At 38.8% G+C, this 21,426-nt stretch overlaps 2 protein-coding genes across 6 annotated transcripts in view; one reads left to right on the forward strand and one right to left on the reverse strand.

The window, feature by feature from the left end:
- The window catches only part of LOC119741196 (dipeptidyl peptidase 3-like), a 48,847-nt gene extending 43,461 nt beyond the window's left edge, over positions 1-5,386 (reverse strand). The window contains exons 1-5 of one of the 2 annotated variants that reach the window (XM_038216919.1): positions 5,252-5,386; positions 3,445-3,738; positions 2,632-2,721; positions 1,876-2,013; positions 379-453 (exon numbers count right to left, since the gene is read on the reverse strand). In XM_038216919.1, coding sequence (XP_038072847.1) covers positions 379-453; positions 1,876-2,013; positions 2,632-2,721; positions 3,445-3,732 — 591 coding nt within the window. In that variant the 5' untranslated portion in view covers positions 3,733-3,738; positions 5,252-5,386. Of the gene's footprint in view, positions 1-378; positions 454-1,875; positions 2,014-2,631; positions 2,722-3,444; positions 3,739-5,247 lie in introns of both variants that reach the window. The other variant, XM_038216920.1, reaches the window with a different exon arrangement.
- A 40-nt stretch (positions 5,387-5,426) lies between these two features.
- LOC119741198 (serine--tRNA ligase, mitochondrial-like) lies at positions 5,427-21,131 on the forward strand. 4 transcript variants are annotated; one of them, XM_038216921.1, is made up of 11 exons: positions 5,427-5,530; positions 8,572-8,887; positions 10,614-10,772; positions 12,846-12,964; positions 14,243-14,396; positions 14,952-15,063; positions 16,531-16,664; positions 17,160-17,263; positions 17,882-17,975; positions 18,611-18,703; positions 19,259-21,131. In XM_038216921.1, the coding sequence occupies exons 2-11, from the start codon at positions 8,582-8,584 to the stop codon at positions 19,424-19,426; spliced, it is 1,443 nt and encodes a 480-aa protein (XP_038072849.1). In that variant the 5' UTR covers positions 5,427-5,530; positions 8,572-8,581; the 3' UTR covers positions 19,427-21,131. The 4 variants fall into 4 exon arrangements, with proteins under 4 accessions (XP_038072849.1, XP_038072851.1, XP_038072852.1 ...); XM_038216923.1 differs by having other exon boundaries at positions 5,438-5,536; XM_038216924.1 differs by lacking the exon at positions 5,427-5,530 and adding an exon at positions 5,543-5,703.
- The last annotated feature ends 295 nt before the right edge of the window (positions 21,132-21,426 follow it).

Genomic DNA, 21,426 nt, shown 5'->3' on the forward strand with positions numbered 1-21,426 from the left:
ACCCCGACGCAAAATTCCATCTTATGAATACTTTAATGTGGTACCCGCTGTTATGTACATCAGATTCGAACCAACCAACTGATCCCGCAAGCTCGGTGGTCGAATGGTAAGAAGTCTGCACTACAAAGCAGGAGGCAGTGAGTACTAATCCCACCCGAGTGAGTTTTTTCCAACTTCCACTCGGGAGGTAACACACCGAGTATACAGTGTTTATACGTCAGTGAAGGGCGAAACCTTATATTAATTTACATCACCCCGACGCAAAATTCCACCTTACGAATAACGATTGTCACCCAAAGGAAAACAAGACAAAAAAAGACAGCTATGACTTATGATAAAATAACACTTTCCAAAAATCTGCACTTGACTTAAAATTACCTTTTCCAACATGAATCTCTTGGCCAGCTCAGCATCTGCCATGGTGCAATTGCCGGAGAAATATGTTGATATGCCCTGCACAAGAATGAGGATAACAAATTATCAGTAGGTTTGGAGACATCAGAGAAACACATGATTCATTTTGGAAACTGAAAATCATAAATCAATCACCGTTGTTCACAATTGTTGCAAACAAAAACTTCTTTTATCAATTAAAAAATGCTTACAAAGACACACTAAGTTGTCACTATAATCTCAAACATACTGGAATTTGTATCCTTTTGGATACATCTCTTTGTTCTCGTGTACTTAAATTTTAGAGTGTGAAAATCTAGTTCCAAAATTTTCTATTTTAACCAGAATTAATTTCCTGGGGTGAAATTCTTACCAAATATCCCTTACATAAAATGCTTCAATTTGCGACAAATAAACACACCTTAGAAATTCTAACTTTTTGAATGAAATCCATATATCTATTTCGTGAAAACCTTGTGGAGACGTATTCACCTATAGAAATTGCCTTGTGGAGACCTTTACAATCTTTTGTACACACGTCTCCACAAGGTAGTGAATTACAGAACTCTCTTGAAAGGTTTCGGCGGCCTGTTTTTACTAAGCATCAACATTTGCAAATCACAAATAATATTCTCTCAGCAGAACTGAAATGTAATGCAATGTATATTTCTCGTGACGGTTTCACAGCTGTTTTTGCTTTAATGAAATTATGTAAATTTTGAACATAGCTGTGGTTCCTTTAACGTGTTTAACATGTAGACCTATATCAACCACAGATCTCATTTTAACCCTAGCCAAGTCACAGTCATTTCTGAAATTAAGGGTCCATGAGATGATTTTTTTTCTTCTTAGAAACACATTTTGTGCAATTTTCCACTCCTCAATAAACGTATGAAAACTATTTGACATCCCTTTTTGGTTAATTTTATTGAAAAATGCTCGTCTTTAAACATTTAAAAATTGTCTTTTCGGACAACTGAGGGCGCTGTTACTGTGATGTCATTTCAGGAAGGCACTGTTCAGTCTACGTGTTTCCTGTTCAAATTGTGACCCAAAAATTTGTTCATTGAAAACGTTTGAGAAAAGTTTGCTCATTGGCTTATTGCCATGTACTAAACACAACAAAAAATCACCAATGAAAAGAAAATTTACAACAGCAAAATAACCAAAATTCTGGCAACTCTTGGTGCTGAAATAGCGATTTATCATTGAGGTTTCTGCCTGAAATGACATCACAGTTTTGCTCATGAATATGGAAATTATCATAAACATGAGAACCAAAAAGGTACCCAATAACCCTTGAAAATGGCAAAATGGGACACAAAAGGTGCATTTGGGAATCGTAGGGTGTCTAAGACAGTATCTGAATTACTTGGCCGTGACATGCAATTACACCATGGAAGCAGCTGGAACCACCACCTATAGAAATGTGTAACTGCTGGCCGTGGCTTTATGATTCAGACACTGCCTAAGGAAGCTTACATCATCTCCTAGACCTAGCTGCTGTGTCTTCTTGGAGAGGGTCAAGATGGCATCACCACAGCGGGAGATGAGCTCGTCAAGGTATGAAGGGTCCGAGGCATAGGCTGCACTGGCTTTGAGTAGACTCAGCAACTTGTCCTGTGCGGATTATAATGAGATAAATTGACAAGATTATCTATAGATGAACTCATGTACAGAAATGAGACACAGTTTTCATTCTTCATTCCAATCCTCTTCACTCGCGACATAAAAGTAAACGTCTAATTGCCAGGTCAGGTGATAACGAGGAATGAATCAAATTATAGAAACGAATGAAGGATTCAAGAGGGTTTTCTTGCTTTGTTTTGTTTTTTTCTCTTTGTTTCCCCCAAGATGGTAGATTTAATTTCCATTTTTGTGGATATATTCTTCCATTTTCTCGACTCTTTTGCTGATTTCAAATTGTGTCCAACGGAGCTGTAACACTTTCTACATACCAGAAAGTACAATTTTGTTAGAAACGAATTAAAAGACAATGTATTGACGATATATTGGCAAAATATATTCCAAATGCATGAGTTTTAAAAAGAGGAGGCAGGCCAGAAAAAAAGGAAGCAGGCAGGGACGAAAAACTAGTTTATTTTTTTTAACTTGGCCTTACACAAGGCTTGCAAAATTTGCATACATTTTACATACAGTTTTTTCCTGAAAAATAATCTGTAACTTTCTAATAGATATTGAAGAGAAATAGGGAAAGGAAATAAAACTGTCAAATACCTTCGGCAAATCTGGAATGAATTTTGTATCACCGAAAGATTTGTAGTTGCCCAAGTTGGAGAAGAAGGCAGCAGCATAGGTCAGAAATGCCTGGAAAAGAACGTTACAAAATAAGACAAATCACACTAGAGGAACTTTCAACTTCTCAGTTTTGGTCATAACTATGCAGGAACATCCAAAGTGTAGATGAATCACATTTAGAGATCAGCCTGTAACTTGAAAAAAAAGGGAAATTGGGGAAACATAATGTTTCTAGCTGTGTTCAAAGCAAATTTGGACCACATGCAGATTTATTGTCCGTATTCCTGAGTTGATTATCCTTTGATTGAGGTCATTTTCAACAAGGACAATAAATTTCTGCGTGGTCCACATGTGAGCTGAACAATGCTAGGTACAGTTGGGGCCTTTCAGCATTACATTTCCCCAATATCTTAATTTTTTTTCAAGCTACAGAGGCTGGTCTGCAAATCTGATTGTTTTATAATCAATATTAATTTGTCAATTAAAAGAAATGACCTAGTTAAAAAAAAAAAACAATGTCAAGTTGCATTAATTTTTATAAATGTCAATTTACACATTCACAAATAGGGCCTATATATCACGGTGGCTGTGTAAAAGGCAAATTGATAAACTTCGACAAATTTCCAATATTTCAAGAGTTCACAAAAAACATTGGGACTGAAAAGGGGGAAAGAAACCACAACAAATCGGATACTATAAATAATCGTAAACGACTCCATTATCTATTACACTTGATCGCAAGGTAGCGTCATCTCTGCCACACCACTGACTGATGAATTGCCAAAAACTCACCTGAAACTCATTCTCAGTGAGACCGGCTTTCACAGCCTTCTCCTTCAAGGCACCGACAGGCTCCGTCTTGAACAGCTTCTGTAGGAGGAGGTAAATGACGGGAGACTCAGGCGACGTCTGAAACAGGCAGATCAGTCCACCACTCCAGGAAGCTCTGGCCAAATAATGGGCGTACTTCTTTTCCTCGGATGTGAGCTCCTGGAATGCCTTCTTACATTCCAAGGGAACAATCGGAACTTCGTTTGGGATCAGGAACTGCGACCGGTCAATGTTCTGCTCGGTTGCCATGGTGATCTGGTGGATGCAAAGATGAGACACAGTTTAAGGCATTTTGCAATTGATCAATTTATCGCCATACACCACTTTTACGGAAGTCGATCATTGCATACTGTGTCATGCAAACATCATAAAGACAGCAACTGAATGGTTCTCGGACTTTACTTCACTTTAAAGAAAATCCTTCAGAGCCATGAAACAAAATGAAAAATTACTCCTACTTCAATGAAAAGTTGAATTTGATAAAAAAAAACATTCAAAAATTGAAAGTAAGAAAATACATATTTCGAGAATTTTCCTATAAAACGTTGTCATCGGGATTCAAACTCAGCACATTCGGGATTCAAAAAGCACTTCCTAGTACTAATAGTACTAATAGATACTAGTTTCGCCGTGGCTATCGTTACAGCAGACATAATGCAACTTTCAACTGCTATCGCGGAACTGTCTGGTTCCCTGGCATAATAGTATTCAACGTCACGATCTCCTACTGATTGGAACCAGACTATCAACTAAATAGTTCCCGGACTTTACTTTTCTTTATAAAAAAAATCCTCCAACACCACTGATTTCAAAGGGAAGAAAATGAAATCTAACTTAAATAAAAAGAACAATTTGATTAAAAACCTTAGACTTAAGAAATCTATTTCCAAATTTTTTTTTTAAAAATGAGTAGTGCGGCAGAGGTTCGAACCAGGGTCCGCAGCTGATTGAGCTAATGTCTGTACCAATCGAGCTACCAAAGCGTTCTGGATGGATGGGCAATCTGATATACATGTACGCTCGCATTGTGTTTTTACAATGCCGTAACGATAGTATTTTGGAAATTGCGTAACGGCTGTCGTAACAATAGCCACTACGTACGTACTAGTTTAGCTACTGAAGTACTTCAACTGTTGCAGGAATTTAAAACCTCAAATAAATAGATTCGTAATGTTATGTTGCAACAGCCACTGTTACTGCTTCTGTAAAAATAGCCACTTTAACTTTGGAAACCCCAGCGCAAAAAGCTCATCGGAATGCGACATTTATAATAAATGTCGAAATCCGATGGGCTATATTGTGCTGAAGCTAAGCCACCTCGTAAATGTATTTGTTGGGCGCGATCGGTCGATGTGCGCGATCGGTCGATGGCACTGCGCTATCGGTCGATCATGGCACTATTTGTCGATCATGACACTATCAGCCGGTCTATCACGCTGCCAACACTCGAACAATTTCTTTCTAATGCACGGTTCTGGAGGATATTTTTTTAAAAGGTAAGTAAAGTCCGAGATATCGGTAACGATCGACAGATGGCGCAGCGTGATCAACCAATCCAATGGCGCTGATCGACCGATTGCGCCAAACATAGGCCTGTTGATTTATTTGAAAAAGTTGAATTTACACTGACTTGCTTCATCATGCTACGTGTCCTGAAATTTAGTGAAAAAATCACAACACTCATGATTCAGGGCAAAAAAGTTGAACATTTTAAGACCAGGATTAAAAGTAAAAACACGCATGAGTTCAAAACTAAATATTCACTCACACTTTGTCACTAATGATCAAGAGAAAGAAGAGTGGGAAACTGCTTGTTTGCGGAACCGGGCGATCAACTGTACTCATGCAGGTGCACACATAAAAAGAGCCGACGCTGTTGTTGTGCACAAAAGCTACAAGTGCTAAATAGTCAGATACCATAAATAATGCCGACGCGTGCCATTCCAATACGATTAATCGATAGCGCGATTCGAAAAGTAGGGCTCCATACTCAATATGGCGGCGCCCATGAACGCAATAATTTCGTCGTGCTGTGATCGTGGTTGAGGTACCGGTAATAAATGATTAACTGTAGATATTTGTGTGAAATAGAACGACAAGTGTTGTTCACTCGAGTTACATTTTAGCGAATGTATCATTGGAACTTTAGAGGCCCGTCTTATTTTAACTAAAAACGATCAACTTCGAAGTTCGAGAGGAACATTTACGGTATTAGAAAATGTAAGAGGGCGCTGTTCATTTGATGAGGAATAGTTAAATTTTAAATTTGCTTTTTGGAAAGAATGTTGCAACCTGATGTAAGTATTTCCTAACAAAATTGGAAATGTTTCTCAGTCCCAGATTCAAGTCTTATCATCATTTTTGCAATGGATGAGTCAATGACCTTCATTTAGGCCTAGAGTACTACTAGATGATATACCGGTATGAAGAAAAAAGTGGCAGCAAGTTGCAACTTTCTTTCCTGCTTTTTTTTCCGGCTCATTTTTAGTTTTCTAAGCATACTTCTATTTAAATTTAGATATCAAAACATTTGAAAACGTGATTTTCATGTCTTGTACTGTTCATTGAAACAAGGCATGAATGAATAAAGACAAAGCTTTATTTGAGAAAATTTAAGTCTAATTGCACTTTGGTTTACATGATAATGATCTAAAATAATCACACTTTACTTTACACATTTTAGAGACAAAAAAGGGAAGAATTCCATACATGGACATCACTCATATTCCCTGCAATGACCAGGGGTGTGAAATCTCAGCTGTAAAGCTGATTTCAGCTATTTTTAGTTTTGGATTTCAGCTTTTTTTCACCTTTTTCCTCACTTGCTGTGTACAAAAGTATAGCAAATTTCCAAAGTTCAGCTTTTTTAACACCTTTTTCAGCTGTTTTCAGCTCTTTTTATCAGTGGTCACTCACACCCCTGAATGACCTTTCAGCTGTCAGAAACGGAAATGAATTCCTAAAAAGTCAAATTTGGAAGGGAAAATATTGAAGCATTTGCTGAGAAAACACTTGGAATTTTTCCGACCAGTCTCATAGGGTTTGTGCACAGGGTGTCAAGTGATGTCCAGGTATTTCCCAAAAGAATGCCTGCTTGAAAACAAGTTTCTTTGCTTTGCAGAATCTGACAGAACCCAAACTGGAATTAAAATGATCTTGCGACTTTCTCTACAAAACCAATTTAAAAACAAATGTAGAAAATTTGTTCAGCATTTCTATATTTTTGTTTTTCCTAAAGTACGAGTGTTCTTCCTCTACCGTTTTAAATCAAATCCTACATTTAAATCTGAATATTTTCAGATATTGATATTCATCAATATATATTGATGAATATTTTGTCTTCTTTTCTAAATCATGGCTCTGGAGGATGTAGGTGTGCACACGTGTGATTCCTCATTAATACCTATCTCCTAAAGACTCCTAAATACAAAGTCACAATGACAGTGGAAGCGAGGCACTAGATGAAGATTCGTCACAGTAAAAATTTCTAAGTCCCAAAAACATCCAAGTAGTGCCAGTACAAGAGCAAAAGAAAACGGGGACCGGTTGAACCGGTTGTCTGGTTCACTGTCAAATATACATGTACAATTGCCTCTTGTATATGAGCCTAATCAGAGCAAACATCCGTGAACATAACATTTACTAAAAGAAAACCAGCGCCAGCCTAATATATTGATATCAACTGCCTTGATTGATATTTCCTCACCATAGGCCCTATTGCATGAGCATACTTCAATTTCATCACCATATTGCATGATCAGTTTCACTTTCATTTTTTCTGTACTAACACAGTGCCTTTTCCAGGTAGATTTGAATTGTGCATTGGGGTTTCCTCGTTTTATTCTTTCTTCCAAGTTGCATGAGTTTACAAAGCACTGTGGAAGGAAAAGGGACACTATGTCGACGGTGCCTTTTTTCTTCCCACTATAATTAACAGTACATGTACTTGTTATCTATTGTGCAGATTCACTCCAGCAGTATTAGCCAGACTTATAATGCTGCATCGCGTCATGGTACAATTTGTCCTACAAATGGATTTTTCCTGCCTACTTCTAGTCCACATTTCTGGTCGGGCGGCTTTATCCATAAAAGGGCTGATGTAATGTTGATTGGCTTAATTTGGTATATCTCACATTGAATTTTCATATACTCATCCTGAGCATTTAGATGTAATACTGAGAGTGGAAGATATAGAATATGTGTCTGGACTATTGTCGGATTGTCTTGATTGTTGTCAATGTACTGGAGTAATTTTTTAGATGACTCGCTTAAAGTTTCAATTTTTGTCAGTTATTAGTTGAGGCTGTAACACCCAAACTGTAGCAAGCAGTGTACCCAACTACAGTTGAGAGTCACAACCGTAGTTGAGATGATACATGCATATACCAGGAAAAAGTCGGTCGAGTGGTCTTAAATTATTGTTACGATCGGACGATGCTGGGCAGATCCAGCATTATGAAGCGAAGTGTAATGTCCGTGACAGAGCCAGTTAACCACGATATCTAATGAATGATTCAGAGAAATGATCCAAAACTCCTACAGTAGTTCTTATTCTCTTTGACAGTTACTAGATGATCAATGTTTGACATACATTTTTCAGGTTTATTCACCGAGCTCTGTCACGGACATTACATAACCCCACTGGAAATTGCCCTGCTATAGTTGAGCCAACTTGGGATGTAACAAGGCTTTCTAAGGTGAACTACAAGTAGTCTCAGACAATTAGACAAACAGGAGAATCGATGATCATAATTATTATTATTATTATTATTATTATTAATCGTTTTTGGTAATGAAACCAAGGATTCCTCAAAAGCGCCCTAGGCGCTGTAGCTCGCAAGCCTGAAGAAACCTGTGGAGAGAAGACAATGAGAAGAAATTACAGTTTTAGAGGTGGGAGGAAAAGCCCAGAAGAATATTCTGAGGAAAACCCACGGAATCAGGTAGGGACTGAAAACCCAATCCACATATTGGCCCAGGCGGGATTCGAACCCAGGTCACAGCGGTGGAAGGCGAGGAAAGTACCGCTACGCCAACCTGATTCTTCTGCTATCAACCAACTCATTCAAGAGTATTTTTCATTAACAGCAAGTACAACATGATGGCAAGGAGACTTCTCACACAACGATCAGTCCAGTTCTTGAGCACCTTGTTAGCGCGACAGTCAAAGAGAATCCCATCCCGAGGTCTCCAAGTCCTGCCTTCAAAACCCGAGACTACCCAACATACCAGCCGTCATCTTAGACCCATCGGCCGTCACTCCAAGTGCCAGCGGCTGATGAGCGAATGGGTCTACTCAAAGAGTCTGAGACCCGAATTTGACATGCAGGAAATCTGCGACAACATAGAGCAGATTGCGGAGAACGTACGACACAGGAAAGGAGATGCTGATGTGCATGAAGTGGTAACCACTAGACAAAGTTGTAATCAAGCCAATCACAAGTCAGTCATAACTCAGATCATCACAAGGCAATCATAACTCAGACCATCACAAGTCAATCATAACTCAGACCATCACAAGTCAATCATAACTCAGACCATCACAAGTCAATCATAACTCAGACCATCACAAGGCAATCATAACTCAGACCATCATAAGGCAATCATAACTCAGACCATCATAAGGCAATCATAACTCAGACTATCACAAGTCAATCATAACTCAGATCATCACAAGGCAATCATAACTCAGAACATCACAAGGCAATCATAACTCAGACCATCACAAGTCAATCATAACTCAGACCATCATAAGGCAATCATAACTCAGATCATCACAAGTCAATCATAACTCAGACCATCTCAAGTAAATCATAACTCAGACCATCATAAGGCATTCATAACTCAGACCATCATAAGGCAATCATAATTCAAACTATCACAAGTCAATCAAAAGTCAATCTAAGTCCGATCATCACAAAACAATCACAAGTCAGATCATAACTTGGATCATCACAAATCAACCACAAGTCAATCATAACTCGGATCATCACAAGTCGATCATAACTCCGACCAGAAAAAATCAATCAAAAGTCAATCTGAGTCTGATCATCACAAGTCAATTAAAAGCCAATCTAAGTCAGATCATCACAAGTCAATCATAACTCGGACCATCACAAGTCAATCAAAAGCCAATCTAAGTCAGATCATCACAAATCAACCACAAGTCAATCATAACTCGGATCATCACAAGTCGATCATAACTCCGACCAGAAAAAATCAATCAAAAGTCAATCTGAGTCTGATCATCACAAGTCAATCAAAAGCCAATCTAAGTCAGATCATCACAAGTCAATCATAACTCGGACCATCACAAGTCAATCAAAAGCCAACCAAAGTCAGATCATCACAAGTCAATCACAAGTCAATCACAAGTCAATCATAACTCAGATCATCATAAGTCAATCACAAGTCAATCATAACTCAGATCATTTCAAGTCAATCGCAAGTCAATCATAAGTCTGAACACAAGCCAGTCACAGAAGTGGGGTGCTCCTGCTTTAGAATTTTTAAATTTCATTATTCTCTTAAAGTTGCATTCCTGTGCTCTTCAACAAATTCAATTTTTTTTCTATTAAGAAATTTTCAACTTGTATGTTTTATTCCAACCCCCAAACCTCTCTTTTTTCTTTTCTGAACGTATGCAACCCTCTGAAAAGAAAGGGTTTTTTTGTTTTGGGCACAAACAGATCAGTTTTGTGAGCAGACTGGCTCCTGGTCCGTACGTTATCAATACTGATTGTGGGGCAGGAACCAGCCTACCCTGCCAGAACAGAATTATTGTCTGGCAGCCAATAATTCAAAATTGTAAAGTAATAATTCAATAACTGAACATGGGCTGATTTTTTTCTGTTGATGTCCTATTCAAAAGTGGATAACTATTGTATTACTAGTAAAATATCAATTAAGAAACAAAATCTATTTTTCCTGATGAAGCTCGAAAATAGCACGGAGAACGCAACTTCAATTATCCTTGACCTGTTTGGGGATTTTTTTTCCCCTATCTATCATTGCTTTCACTTTAAATTTTAACAAAGCAATTTGAAAAGTAATTGTTTCTGGTGCCACACGTAAAAGCAACGATGGACCACCTTTGCACACATGACATTTTTGATGCCTTATTGATTCAGGTAGAACTCTGGAAAAGGTTGAAGTGTTTGGAGAAGGAAATGAGTGACTTTCAGATTGAGGAAGATCGCCTCAACCTCTTGAAGGACCAGATTAGGGAAACAGAAGATGCATTCTACCAGTCCGCATCTCGGCTGCCAAACAGGACACATCCAGAAGCGGTAATTTTTAGCATACTGGAACGAACATCATTGGTTTCACAGTACTCAGATCAATTCAGAAATGTAAACGCCAGTAAGTTGACATGGGACTTGATGCCACAGTGTTCAAAGTCGGATTCTTGCAGATTTGAAAAAGTTCACCGGCATTGAAGTATTCAAGCCAGAGTCCATCCTTTGCAGCTATCCAAAAAGTAACTGGCGTAATTATTGTTGAAAAACATACTTGGTTGAAAGATAGTAAGGGGACTGAACTCCCTGTGAAATTATTCTTTCTGGCAAGCTGTCATTTTGAAGAAATCAACAAAAGCAGGCCTTTCCAACAGTGCTTCTTAAGATGCACCGTAGGAAATTCAAATTAGAAGCTCGTTTTGTTTTTCAGCGAAGTGCGCGCAAGCATTAGCACGACGCACACGCGCGCGCAGTTGCTATAATTCGTCGGATCAGTGCGCGACATCGTGAAGCTGCAATTGGCTCAGTGAGAACGTGTCTCGGACGCTAAATTCAGGCCCAATTCAAAACATGATTCAGCAACTTTTGATTGGAAATCGAGATCCTAGAATGTTGTATTTCTCGAAATATGCAGCTGAAGCTGAGCTGGAACTTCATCAGGTTAGTTGTTCAGCACCCTTCTTTAGATCTTGAGCACTTTTGTTGCTTCAAACGAACAAAATGCACAAATTACAAATGATGGACTATGCCTTTAACCCTTTAGCAGCGGTACTACATAGTATAGTACTACACTGTGTTTATTTACTAAAGAGCTTGGGCAGTTTCTGGCACTACAGGGAGTAATTCGCAGGGGGTTTAGGGTGGTATGAGCTACGTGCACAAGTACCCCCTCAACAGTGAGAAAGGAAGAGTTTGGGGAGACCACTGGGAGAGACATTGGAATGATTGCTGGCGACGCATGACGCTCACGCAAATAGTATACAAATATTGAATGCTTTATCTCGTGGTGTAGTAAAACTAGCCTCCCGAGGTGATCCATGGACATGCTCCATGGATCAACGAGGGAGGCTAGTTTTACTTCACCACGAGATAAAGCATTCAATATTTGTTTTATAACACTTCACCCACAGATTCTGCTTGGTTTTAATATTTTAGATTATTTAAATCTGAACACAGTTGAAATAAACTTCAATTTCAATACAAATTCGGTGGAAAATGTATTTCTCTCTTCCAAACTACCCCTTCACGTAATGTTTGAACCCAACTCTGCGGAGCGCTCTCTTTGGAACAATACGCGCTACGTGCAACGCGCATACCAGCATGCATAATTTGCACACAAATACCGCGCCGTGGATATAGTACTTTGGTTGCTAATGGTATAGTACTTTGGTTGCTACGGGTATAGCACTTTGGGCCGTGCACAAATAGACAGCAAAAATAGAAAGTATCATGTGACTCGCTCTCGGCCAATCAAGACACAGAATCTGTGGGTGAGGTGTTATAGAAGAAGCTGTGGCTTAATCAAATTCAGAATAAAATATGCCACGCGTAATTAACTTCACACTATACGCTCTCAAAACAGTACGCTCATGCGATGTGTGCTGTCCACAGGGTTGTTGAAAGAAGTAAAAAGCGCCCTCTCTTGTTGGCGCATGGAGCCCATATATTGATTAATAAGTGATGATGCCAAACTGAGTGATATCAAAATGAAGGGCACACTGTGATCTTCCTACTTCAATTGAAAAACAACAAAAAATGTCCTTACGACTCATTTTGTGCGAACAGCAATTGAAAGGCAGCTTGCAGTATATGTTATTTTCACGGAGGTGTTCTCTGATTAGCCCAAATATAAATACGTCATAATGCCCACGCCGGTTTTCTTTTATTAAATGCTAGTTTGCAGGAGGTTGCCTTTGATTCCCCCCGCAAATTAGTGTTTAACAAAAGAAAGCCAACGCAGCCAATATGACGTAATTATATATGAGCCAATCAGAGAAAGCCTCCGTGAAAATAACGTTTACCAAAGAAAACCGGCGCCGGCCAAATATCCACGGCCTAATTGAAATACTGCAAATCGAAAAAATCATTTCAAAGGTGTACTGATATTTTCTTACTCTGCTACAGCCCTGGGGTGAGGAAGATGAACCTCAATTGGTCCTGCTGGTTGGTGAGAAACCGAAGTTTACTTTCTCAATCAGGAGTCACTATGAGTTGGGAGAACATCTAGATATCATCAGAATCAAGTACGTTCTTACCACAAAGTATCCTGACTTTCCAAAAGATCTAGAGTTTGCCAGATTTAATTTTTTTCTTTATATTGAACAGGATATAGTATACAAATATTAACTGCTTCGAGTGGTGTAGTAAAACTAGCTCCATGGATCACTGAGGGAGGCTAATTTTACTACACCACGAGATAAAGCAGTCAATATTTTTTTTATAACACCTCTCCCACAGATTCTGATTGATTTTAAGCGATAACTGATTAATTTAATCTGAATACAATTAAAATTTACCTCTATTTGAATACAAAATTGGTTGAAATTCACTTGCACTTTTCCAAACTACCCCTTAAAGAAATGCTTGAACCCGCAACGCACACACCGTATGCATTTGCACACAGTGCGTATAGTTCTTTGGTTGCTAATGGTATAGTACTTTGGTTGCTATGGGTATAGTACTTTTGGCCATGCACAGCAAGATAACAAAAATAGCGAATGCCATGTGACTCGCTCTCGTCCAATCAAGACACACAATCTGTGGGTGAGGTGTTATAATAGGATATATAGCACCTGCAACAGCAGCTTGTTCTCTGATCAATCAAGTTTGGTCATCTGTCAATAGAAATTTAAGACAGTGTTAAAAAGTTCATAGTTGCTGAAATTTGGAAGTCAGAAACAGGTGAACATGTTGTTAGACTAGTACTAGCATTAAACTTGGAGGCATGGGCAGCAAGCTTTGTAATATGCCAACAAGCCAACATAGTTCTAGAACTTTCATTTGCGCATTTAGGGGCAAGTTCGCACAAGAACTATTGTTGACCATTGCTTAACCGTAGTTCGATTAAAGTTATCCCGAACTCTGTCTAGTCGACAGTGGTTGACTACGCTAGTCAACTATTTGGAACCAACCTACTGGGACTTCAATTTTGTTTGGCCAATGAATTCCAAATGTGAGTATTTTAAGTACTAAATGTGCCAACATTTCTTGGCCGAATTTTCCCATTAAAGGAATTTTGGAAAGTGATAATTACCGGTAGATATTTTGAGAGGAAAATAAGGGATAGGATGTTTCAGGCCCCCTTAAAGTTAAAGATTACTGCCAAAACTGGTAGAGTTGGTAATGATGATAATTTCCTATTAAGAGGATTGTGCATTAGTCTAAGAGTCTAAGAGTTCCGTGTAGTAGAACCAGATATGTGTACAGAGCATCTGGTATTTATAAAAAACAAAACAATGGTAGATTTTCTTACATTGAATAATTGTTCTTCAACAGTACATCATTTGTTTTTTTGATGACAGGAATCTGGGTCATGTCACAGGTCACAGGTCATATTATTTGAAAGGTGCCGGAGCCATGTTGGAGCACGCCCTCATTCGCTTCACGGTGGACAGGCTTCTAGGCAGAGGCTTCAGGGCTGTGACTGTCCCGGACCTTGTGCAGCCAATCGTCTTTGTAAGTTTAAAATTTTAAATAATCTGAAGAACATTATTTTGAATTTTTGATTCTGAAGTACCTATAGAATTGGAGATTTGTACTTATATTGCCCATGCAACCCCAACAATGGTTTTGGAATGATGATTGCACCTTCCTTAATATGTACACTGAGCTCTAAAAGACCAGATTTTAATTTTATTATCATTTGTTTTCCCTTTATTAACCACTGAAGGAGAAAATTGTCGACAGCTCATAAATTATTAGTTATTAACAATAAATGTAAGAAAAATCTTTTAAAAATACATATAAATTTACCAAAAATTGTATAAAGGAACAAAAAAATAAAGATATCTCAGAAATACATTACATACCCCTATTCACACCTCCCTCCCCACCAAAACAAGGTTTCAATGCCAACACTGTCATAACTGATATGGCAAGTTACAGTTCATGATATGAAGTTGCCGATTCATGAAGTATTGAAATGTAAATTTCTCGGTACGATCCGTCAAGATAGTACAGTCTGCTAACTCTGTAATTTTGTGGACTTATTTTTGCTTTTGTATTTTCCAGGAAGGATGTGGAATGCGCACCAAGGGTCTGCACACCCAGGTCTACCAATTGGATCGTAGGAAACACGACAGAAACCTGTGTCTGTCTGGCACGGCTGAAGTCGGTCTAGCAGGTAGTCATCCATCTGTTTTTATAATTGAGTCTGATTGTGACTGTATGCGCAGGCTTTTATCACTGATAAACTGACTGGATAGCTATCCCTATTACACCCGTACATATGCTCAGGGGCCAATTTTACGGCGCTGCTAAGCACAAAATTTGCTTAGCACACAAAAACTCTGGCTCATAAAAGCAGGTTATCAGCCAAAACTCCACATGATGTATATTGCTTGTGACTAATATTCAGCTGTTGTTTGCTTAGCATGAAAATCACATGGAGTTTTGGCTGATAACCTGCTTTTATAAGCCAGACTTTTTTTGTGGTAAGCAAATTTTTGTGCTTAGCAGCGCCGTGAAATGGGGCCCTGGTCGCTTATTGACCAGTTTGCCCTCTGTATTCCAAAAATGGCAGCCGATACACGAACGTTCTGTGCGTACCTTCTGCTCTCGCTTTATCAAGATTTGGACGCAGTTTCAGAATGAACAAGTTTCCACTGTAATGATATCAGCAAATGCCGTCAATAGTGAACTGAGACGTTCAAAAAGTACACCAAGACATTTAAAATACTGTGAGGCATGGCGGAAAAAGCAGGGGCGTAAATCCCGGGGGGATGGGGATATATATCCCCCATTTTTTGACCTGGGGGATGGGCTATTGAATCATCCCCCCCCCCCACACACACACTTTTTCGTGATGCGAAAAAAAAATGCAGATTTCGAGGTTTTTTTCAAACATCCCAACAATCAAAATGTATTTAATAGCACTGAAAAGTGGAGAAACACAGTACAAAAGCTTTTAAAATGCGGCATTTTTATGTAAGCGTGAGCATACATATTGATATACGTCTATATCCTGAAGAGCGCCCCCTAGGGTAATGTGGTGTCCAGTCCCAGCCCCCCCCCCCCCCCCCCCCCCCCCCCCCCCCCCCCCCCCCCCCCCCCCCGCTTTTCGAATGTCCATGGCCAGGCAAATTTTGGCTTTTGGTCATCCCCCATCCCCCCTACTCGCCGGCACAGATTTACGCCACTGGGAAAAAGGGTGAATGACGATGTTGCAATTACGTGAATCACAACGTTCCAGAACAGATCTAAAACTGCAACTTGTCCTTTTACGAACACCAATGCATCTCCAAATATAGCTTCAAATTACTTCATTCTGTACCCGGCATCCTTCTATCATTCTCAACCAATCAGAGATCATATTACAAAAACACCAGCCAATCAGAGACGTGCTTTAAAACTTGTTCGGCATTGTCGCCATCGTCGTTTTTTAGTCATATGGTTTGTCGTCATCGTCGTGTTTTACCCCGTGATTTCCCTCATAAATCAAAACCCTGCCCTCTTTCCACAAAATTAATCCTGTTGATATTCAACATGGTATCACTGCCAGCTGCCTAGACGAGTCAGAAAACATAAACAGTGGCATTTCGCTTTTTTTGTTGTTGTGTTTACTAACCTGGTCTTGTGTGTTATTCGTCAGGCTACTTCATGGACAGGGTGCTTGACGTTGAGGACTTACCACAGAAGGTGTTTGCAGTCAGTCAGTGCTTCAGGGCGGAGACCACTCACAGTGCTGAGGCAAAGGGGCTGTACAGGGTCCATCAGTTCACCAAGGTCCGAACCTCAAGACATATTTTTTGAATTGAAACCAACCTGAAAATGGCTAGCTTTAACTTAGACTAATCACAACTTGGACCAACTAAGAACAAAACTGATAAGCACATTTTGTACTTTAATCATTATTGTACAGTAATTAAAAGTTTGTATTCTATTGCTTGCGCTGTGCTTCTTAAAACAATAAATAAAACATTTTTTTGTCTGAACCTCAAGTAATTTTTAAAAGATGATTTCGAGGTTTGACAAGATGCTCTGTCCGTCGTAAGCAGTTTTCCCACCATCAGAAAAGACTCCTAACAATGGGCACATCACACTATCTGAAACAATAATTTTCTGCGAGTTCTTTTCAGAATCACCCAAAATCGCAAATGTAACTTTTTAAAAGCCAATTCTAAGTGGTTCAGCTTCAATGCATACCATGTTAAGATTATGAAAAGCACATTTCCACGGACTGAAATTGTGTTTTTACATTTTTGTTCTTTTCCCCACCAGGTTGAGATGTTCTGTGTCACCACTGATGATCAGAGTGAGTGCATCTTTGATGAGCTGGTTGCAATCCAAAAAGATCTCTTCGCCGAACTTGGCCTTCACTTCCAGTGAGTGTTTCTGACCAAAATTCTTTTTTATTACTGCCGACCCTGTCTGGAAACCCCCACAAACTTTTTTAAAAAATGCAAAAAAATATAAAAATATATGAATACGAAATTCAGGCAATCGGGCTCTGTCTTATTTGAAAAGCTATGGAAGTTCATATCCAATTTGCGTGAAGCACTGCATATAGCAACCAATGCAATCCCAGAAGATGCTAGGGTGTTGCCTCTCATCAAAGCAGGGGTCTGTGGTTTACTTTTACTGTTATGTCATGGCTGCCACTACATCCAAAACATTAGTAATGCTGCAGATATAATGTAAGTCAACTAATTCTTGTCCAAGATGACTATATTATTCTGTTCAGTGAAATCAACTCATGATAATCTCAGTCCAATAAAACAAAACAAAGACAGCATACATTTAGCCATCCATGCTGCTGTAACTGCAATTTCTTTCTTCAGATATATATATACAAGTTTGCCGACCGACCAACCCTACTTCAGAGGCCAAACAAAAATATGAGAATCATACTAGAAATAAAACGAGATGCCCGTACTTTTCATGGTTTCTTCCTTATACAGATGTTGACATTTTTCTGTTTATTTATTATCAATCTTTGCCAGGGTTTTAGACATGCCATCCCATGATCTGGGAGCACCCGCCTTCCGAAAATACGACATAGAAGCATGGATGCCTGCTAGACACGGCTACGGGGAGGTAAGAATGAATGCAACAAACTGGACCAAAGGCTGGAGGGGAAATGTTTTAATTGAGGGCTAATTTCAAAATTTTCAGTTGAGAAAAAAATCTGTCAAGTGTTTTTGGTTGTTTAACGACCGTTGGTAGGACTTCAACATAGAACGGTCTAGAACTCGGTTCTAGACTTAATACTTTTTGACAATAATATTAAAGGAAGAGTAGATCATTTTGCTGCTATCCATAAAGTAACCGACAAAATTATTGTTGAAAATCTTATTTGCTTTAAAGAAAGTAATGACACTAAACTCCCTGTGAAAACTGAAATTATTCTCTCTAGCGTGCTGTCATTTTAAGTTGAAGAAAACAAAAAAATAGGCCATTTCCAAAGGTGCGTCAAGTGATTGATTATTAGAGGATTTTGAAGGATCAAAGGATCAAGTTCAAGAAATAACAGATGATTTCAGACGATTAGGGCTGACTCTAATTTTTACGTGGTGGCAATATGAGGATTTTCTAGGATTGCGAATGGTTCCTAGCCAAACGGTCCTAGGCAGTTAGGGTTAACTGGTGGTAGTAAGATATCATATCCAACCGACTTCTTTCACCATGACTTTTTCCGTCAAGGTTTTCTTTTTTCTGATGCTCCCCTGCAGATATCCAGCGCGTCCAACTGCACCGACTACCAGAGCCGAAGGCTGAGGATCAAGTACAGATCCAAGGAGGGTGATCTCAGACACGCATACACGGTAATTCGGTTTCGTCATACATTTGCCTTTGAACACTCGCTCCGCAACATTACAGCTCATCTTATCAAAGATTCACATCATTATTTCATATCATCTTCAAAATTGTGTAGTTTGTAATATTTGAATATGTGATCGGTTATTGAATATTAAAATACTTTTTAACAGTACTCTAAAATAAACCGCTTTGTGTAAGGAGTATTCTGAAAATTATCCATTTGGTAGGCAGTACAGGACAGAGCCCTTTTCGGTACGGAATTGTGTTTGTCATTTTTTACTTGTTGAATACTTTGTGAAAACCCACCTTCATTAGTGGTAGTTCCATATGAAGAAAGTATTGAAGTGGTTTTAAAAAGCAATGTTCTGCAGAACTGTAAGTTCAGTTGAATTGCTTTGTTCACCAAATATCCTCCATCCAATAATATTGGATATTTGAATATTCAATTGAATGGAATTTCAAATATTTGAGTATTGCATTTTTTAAATTGTCTCAGCCCTTGTAATTTGTAAGCTTTTTGTTTAAATGTTGTCGTATTTTCCCTTCTGCTGTGTTTCCAGTTGAATGGTACGGCCTGTGCAGTACCCCGTGTCCTTCTCACGCTGTTAGAATGTAATCAAGAGAGGGATGGAAGTGTCACCATCCCAAACGCGCTGCAGCTGTACATGAACGGGAAAACCGTCATCACCAAACCGTCAAGTGGACTCTTACATCACACGAGACTCTGACATCTTTCGATGGATCACCACCAAAATAACAAATAAACAGGCAGAAAATTCTACAGAAAATTCTACAGACACCATAGATGGCAACGAGGCTTACTCATGTCGTGGGACAAATCTCAAGATTTGCATGCCTATGGACAATAGATGATGCTCTTTTATCACTTTCGAGAGCCCAGAGGGACACACACCACATACACGTACTGTTCATGCACATATGGTGCCAAGTACCAACAACTTGTTTTGTTCTGAAAGTGCAGAAACCCGTAGCATCCTTGTGTGAGCATCAGGTGTCGTCAGCTGTGCATTAAAATGTTTTCTTCCTCCAACTCTACCTTTCGTAACCATTGAGGAAGGACTTGTGCACGTTGCAAAATACGTTGCAAAATACACAGTCCACGTTGCAAAATACACAGGACCACTTTATCTTGATGTGCAAAAAAAATCATAGTTTTTGCCACATTGGTGCTGAGCATGACATGAAGTATCTGTCATATCTCTTTCTTGTTTTTAATTGTATAAGGGGTAGTTGCACGTGGAGTCCATACCAACTTCATTCTGTGAATGTTTTTCATACTTCTTTTGGTTTTTAGCAGCAGGATAGCCGCTCAACAAATCATCCTGCGTCTCTGTTAGTCCGTTAGTTAGTAACAAATGCTGACACTGTCTATTGCTCCTACATATTTTGACCGATTTCAACCAAACTTTGTCAAAAGTATCAGTAGCCCAGCCCCAACATGTCACATGACCAAACTGGGGTCAAAATCCTGATTATTCTAGTCAAAACACTACTCCTTCCAGAAAGTACATGGCACAGTCATGTGACTCGTACATGAACACAAATTGTTGGCCCGTAGCTTCCGCGATCCAGCTTTTTTATTTCAGATTTGGTGCAAACATTTTGCGTAGAAAAAAAAAGAGCGAAACCCAAAACTGGTGGTTGTTTTGTTTATTCGGTTTCATTTTAGGAATAATAATTCCCTTCATGAGACTTGTTCTGGTTGATAAAAATAACAGTGTGGGTCACACTGTAAGATAAAGAATTGGGTTATAATACTTTTTTAAAAATAATTAAAGGAGTTCAGTAAGTTCACACAAATGCAGTAAAACAATTTCAAAAAAAGGTTTTTGGTGCTTCATTCTATTGTATTTAATGCACTGTACCCTTATAACTTTTAACTCTCTTCATTTAGGATTTTGTTCACATGATCATTGGTAAGAATTGGACACGATTTTGAAAAATGAGATCTATAATAATAATAATAGTAATGTCCATACTCATCAAACAGATAGTAATTCATAGACAGCTTGGCTTGGGGGGGGGGTGCAAATTTTATGGAAAATTACTGGTCCAGAGATGTTCGCAAACACCGAAGGGCCGGTATTTCTGTACTTTATCCTCAAAACAACCAAGTTGTTAATTTTCATTACATCTCGCACATATTTACAGATCATAAAATTGTCCCTTGTGCATCGCAGAGTTGGAAACAAGGCGCATAACATATTTGTCAGACGTATCTTCAAAAGATCTACTGACTGGAGAAATACTGACCAATGGCAGAGGTGCCTTGCCTAATAAATATGCATGAGATGTTATAATGTAAATTATTCTACTTTAAGAGGCAAACAATATTTCAGTTTTCTTTAAAGATGTTAGTCTGCTTAATGTAATGGTCAGAAAATAAAAACATCTGTTAAAAATTGCAAAATATTTATGTAATATTGGATGGCTTTGAGAAGGAACAAGGATATGTTGCACGGGCTACAACATTATAAATCAAACACTCAATATCTGGCTGTGGTCCATGGTCATGCTTTTACATGCCTGCGGCTCGCCCACGTTGTAGCCAATTCAGCAATTCAGCTTCTCATCTGCGTGTTAGGTTGATTATCCTCCCAAATTCTTATTATTAATTATTATATTGCAGGAGTAGTAGACGAGTGCACTATATTCTTGTATCCCCCCGAAAAAAAGCCATGCAATATTGTTATTATTTATTTATATC

The sequence above is a fragment of the Patiria miniata genome, unplaced genomic scaffold, assembly GCF_015706575.1.
Source record: "Patiria miniata isolate m_02_andy unplaced genomic scaffold, ASM1570657v1 HiC_scaffold_5, whole genome shotgun sequence".
Classification (NCBI taxonomy): Eukaryota; Metazoa; Echinodermata; class Asteroidea; order Valvatida; family Asterinidae; genus Patiria; species Patiria miniata.

Bases quoted from the DNA above. Each gene is read 5' to 3' on its own strand.
- LOC119741198 (XM_038216921.1), top strand. From the start codon at position 8,582: ATGATGGCAAGGAGACTTCTCACACAACGATCAGTCCAGTTCTTGAGC. The intron at 8,888-10,613 runs GTAACCACTAGA...TTATTGATTCAG, and splicing joins ATGCTGATGTGCATGAAGTG to GTAGAACTCTGGAAAAGGTT. The intron at 15,064-16,530 runs GTAGTCATCCAT...GTTATTCGTCAG, and splicing joins GGCTGAAGTCGGTCTAGCAG to GCTACTTCATGGACAGGGTG.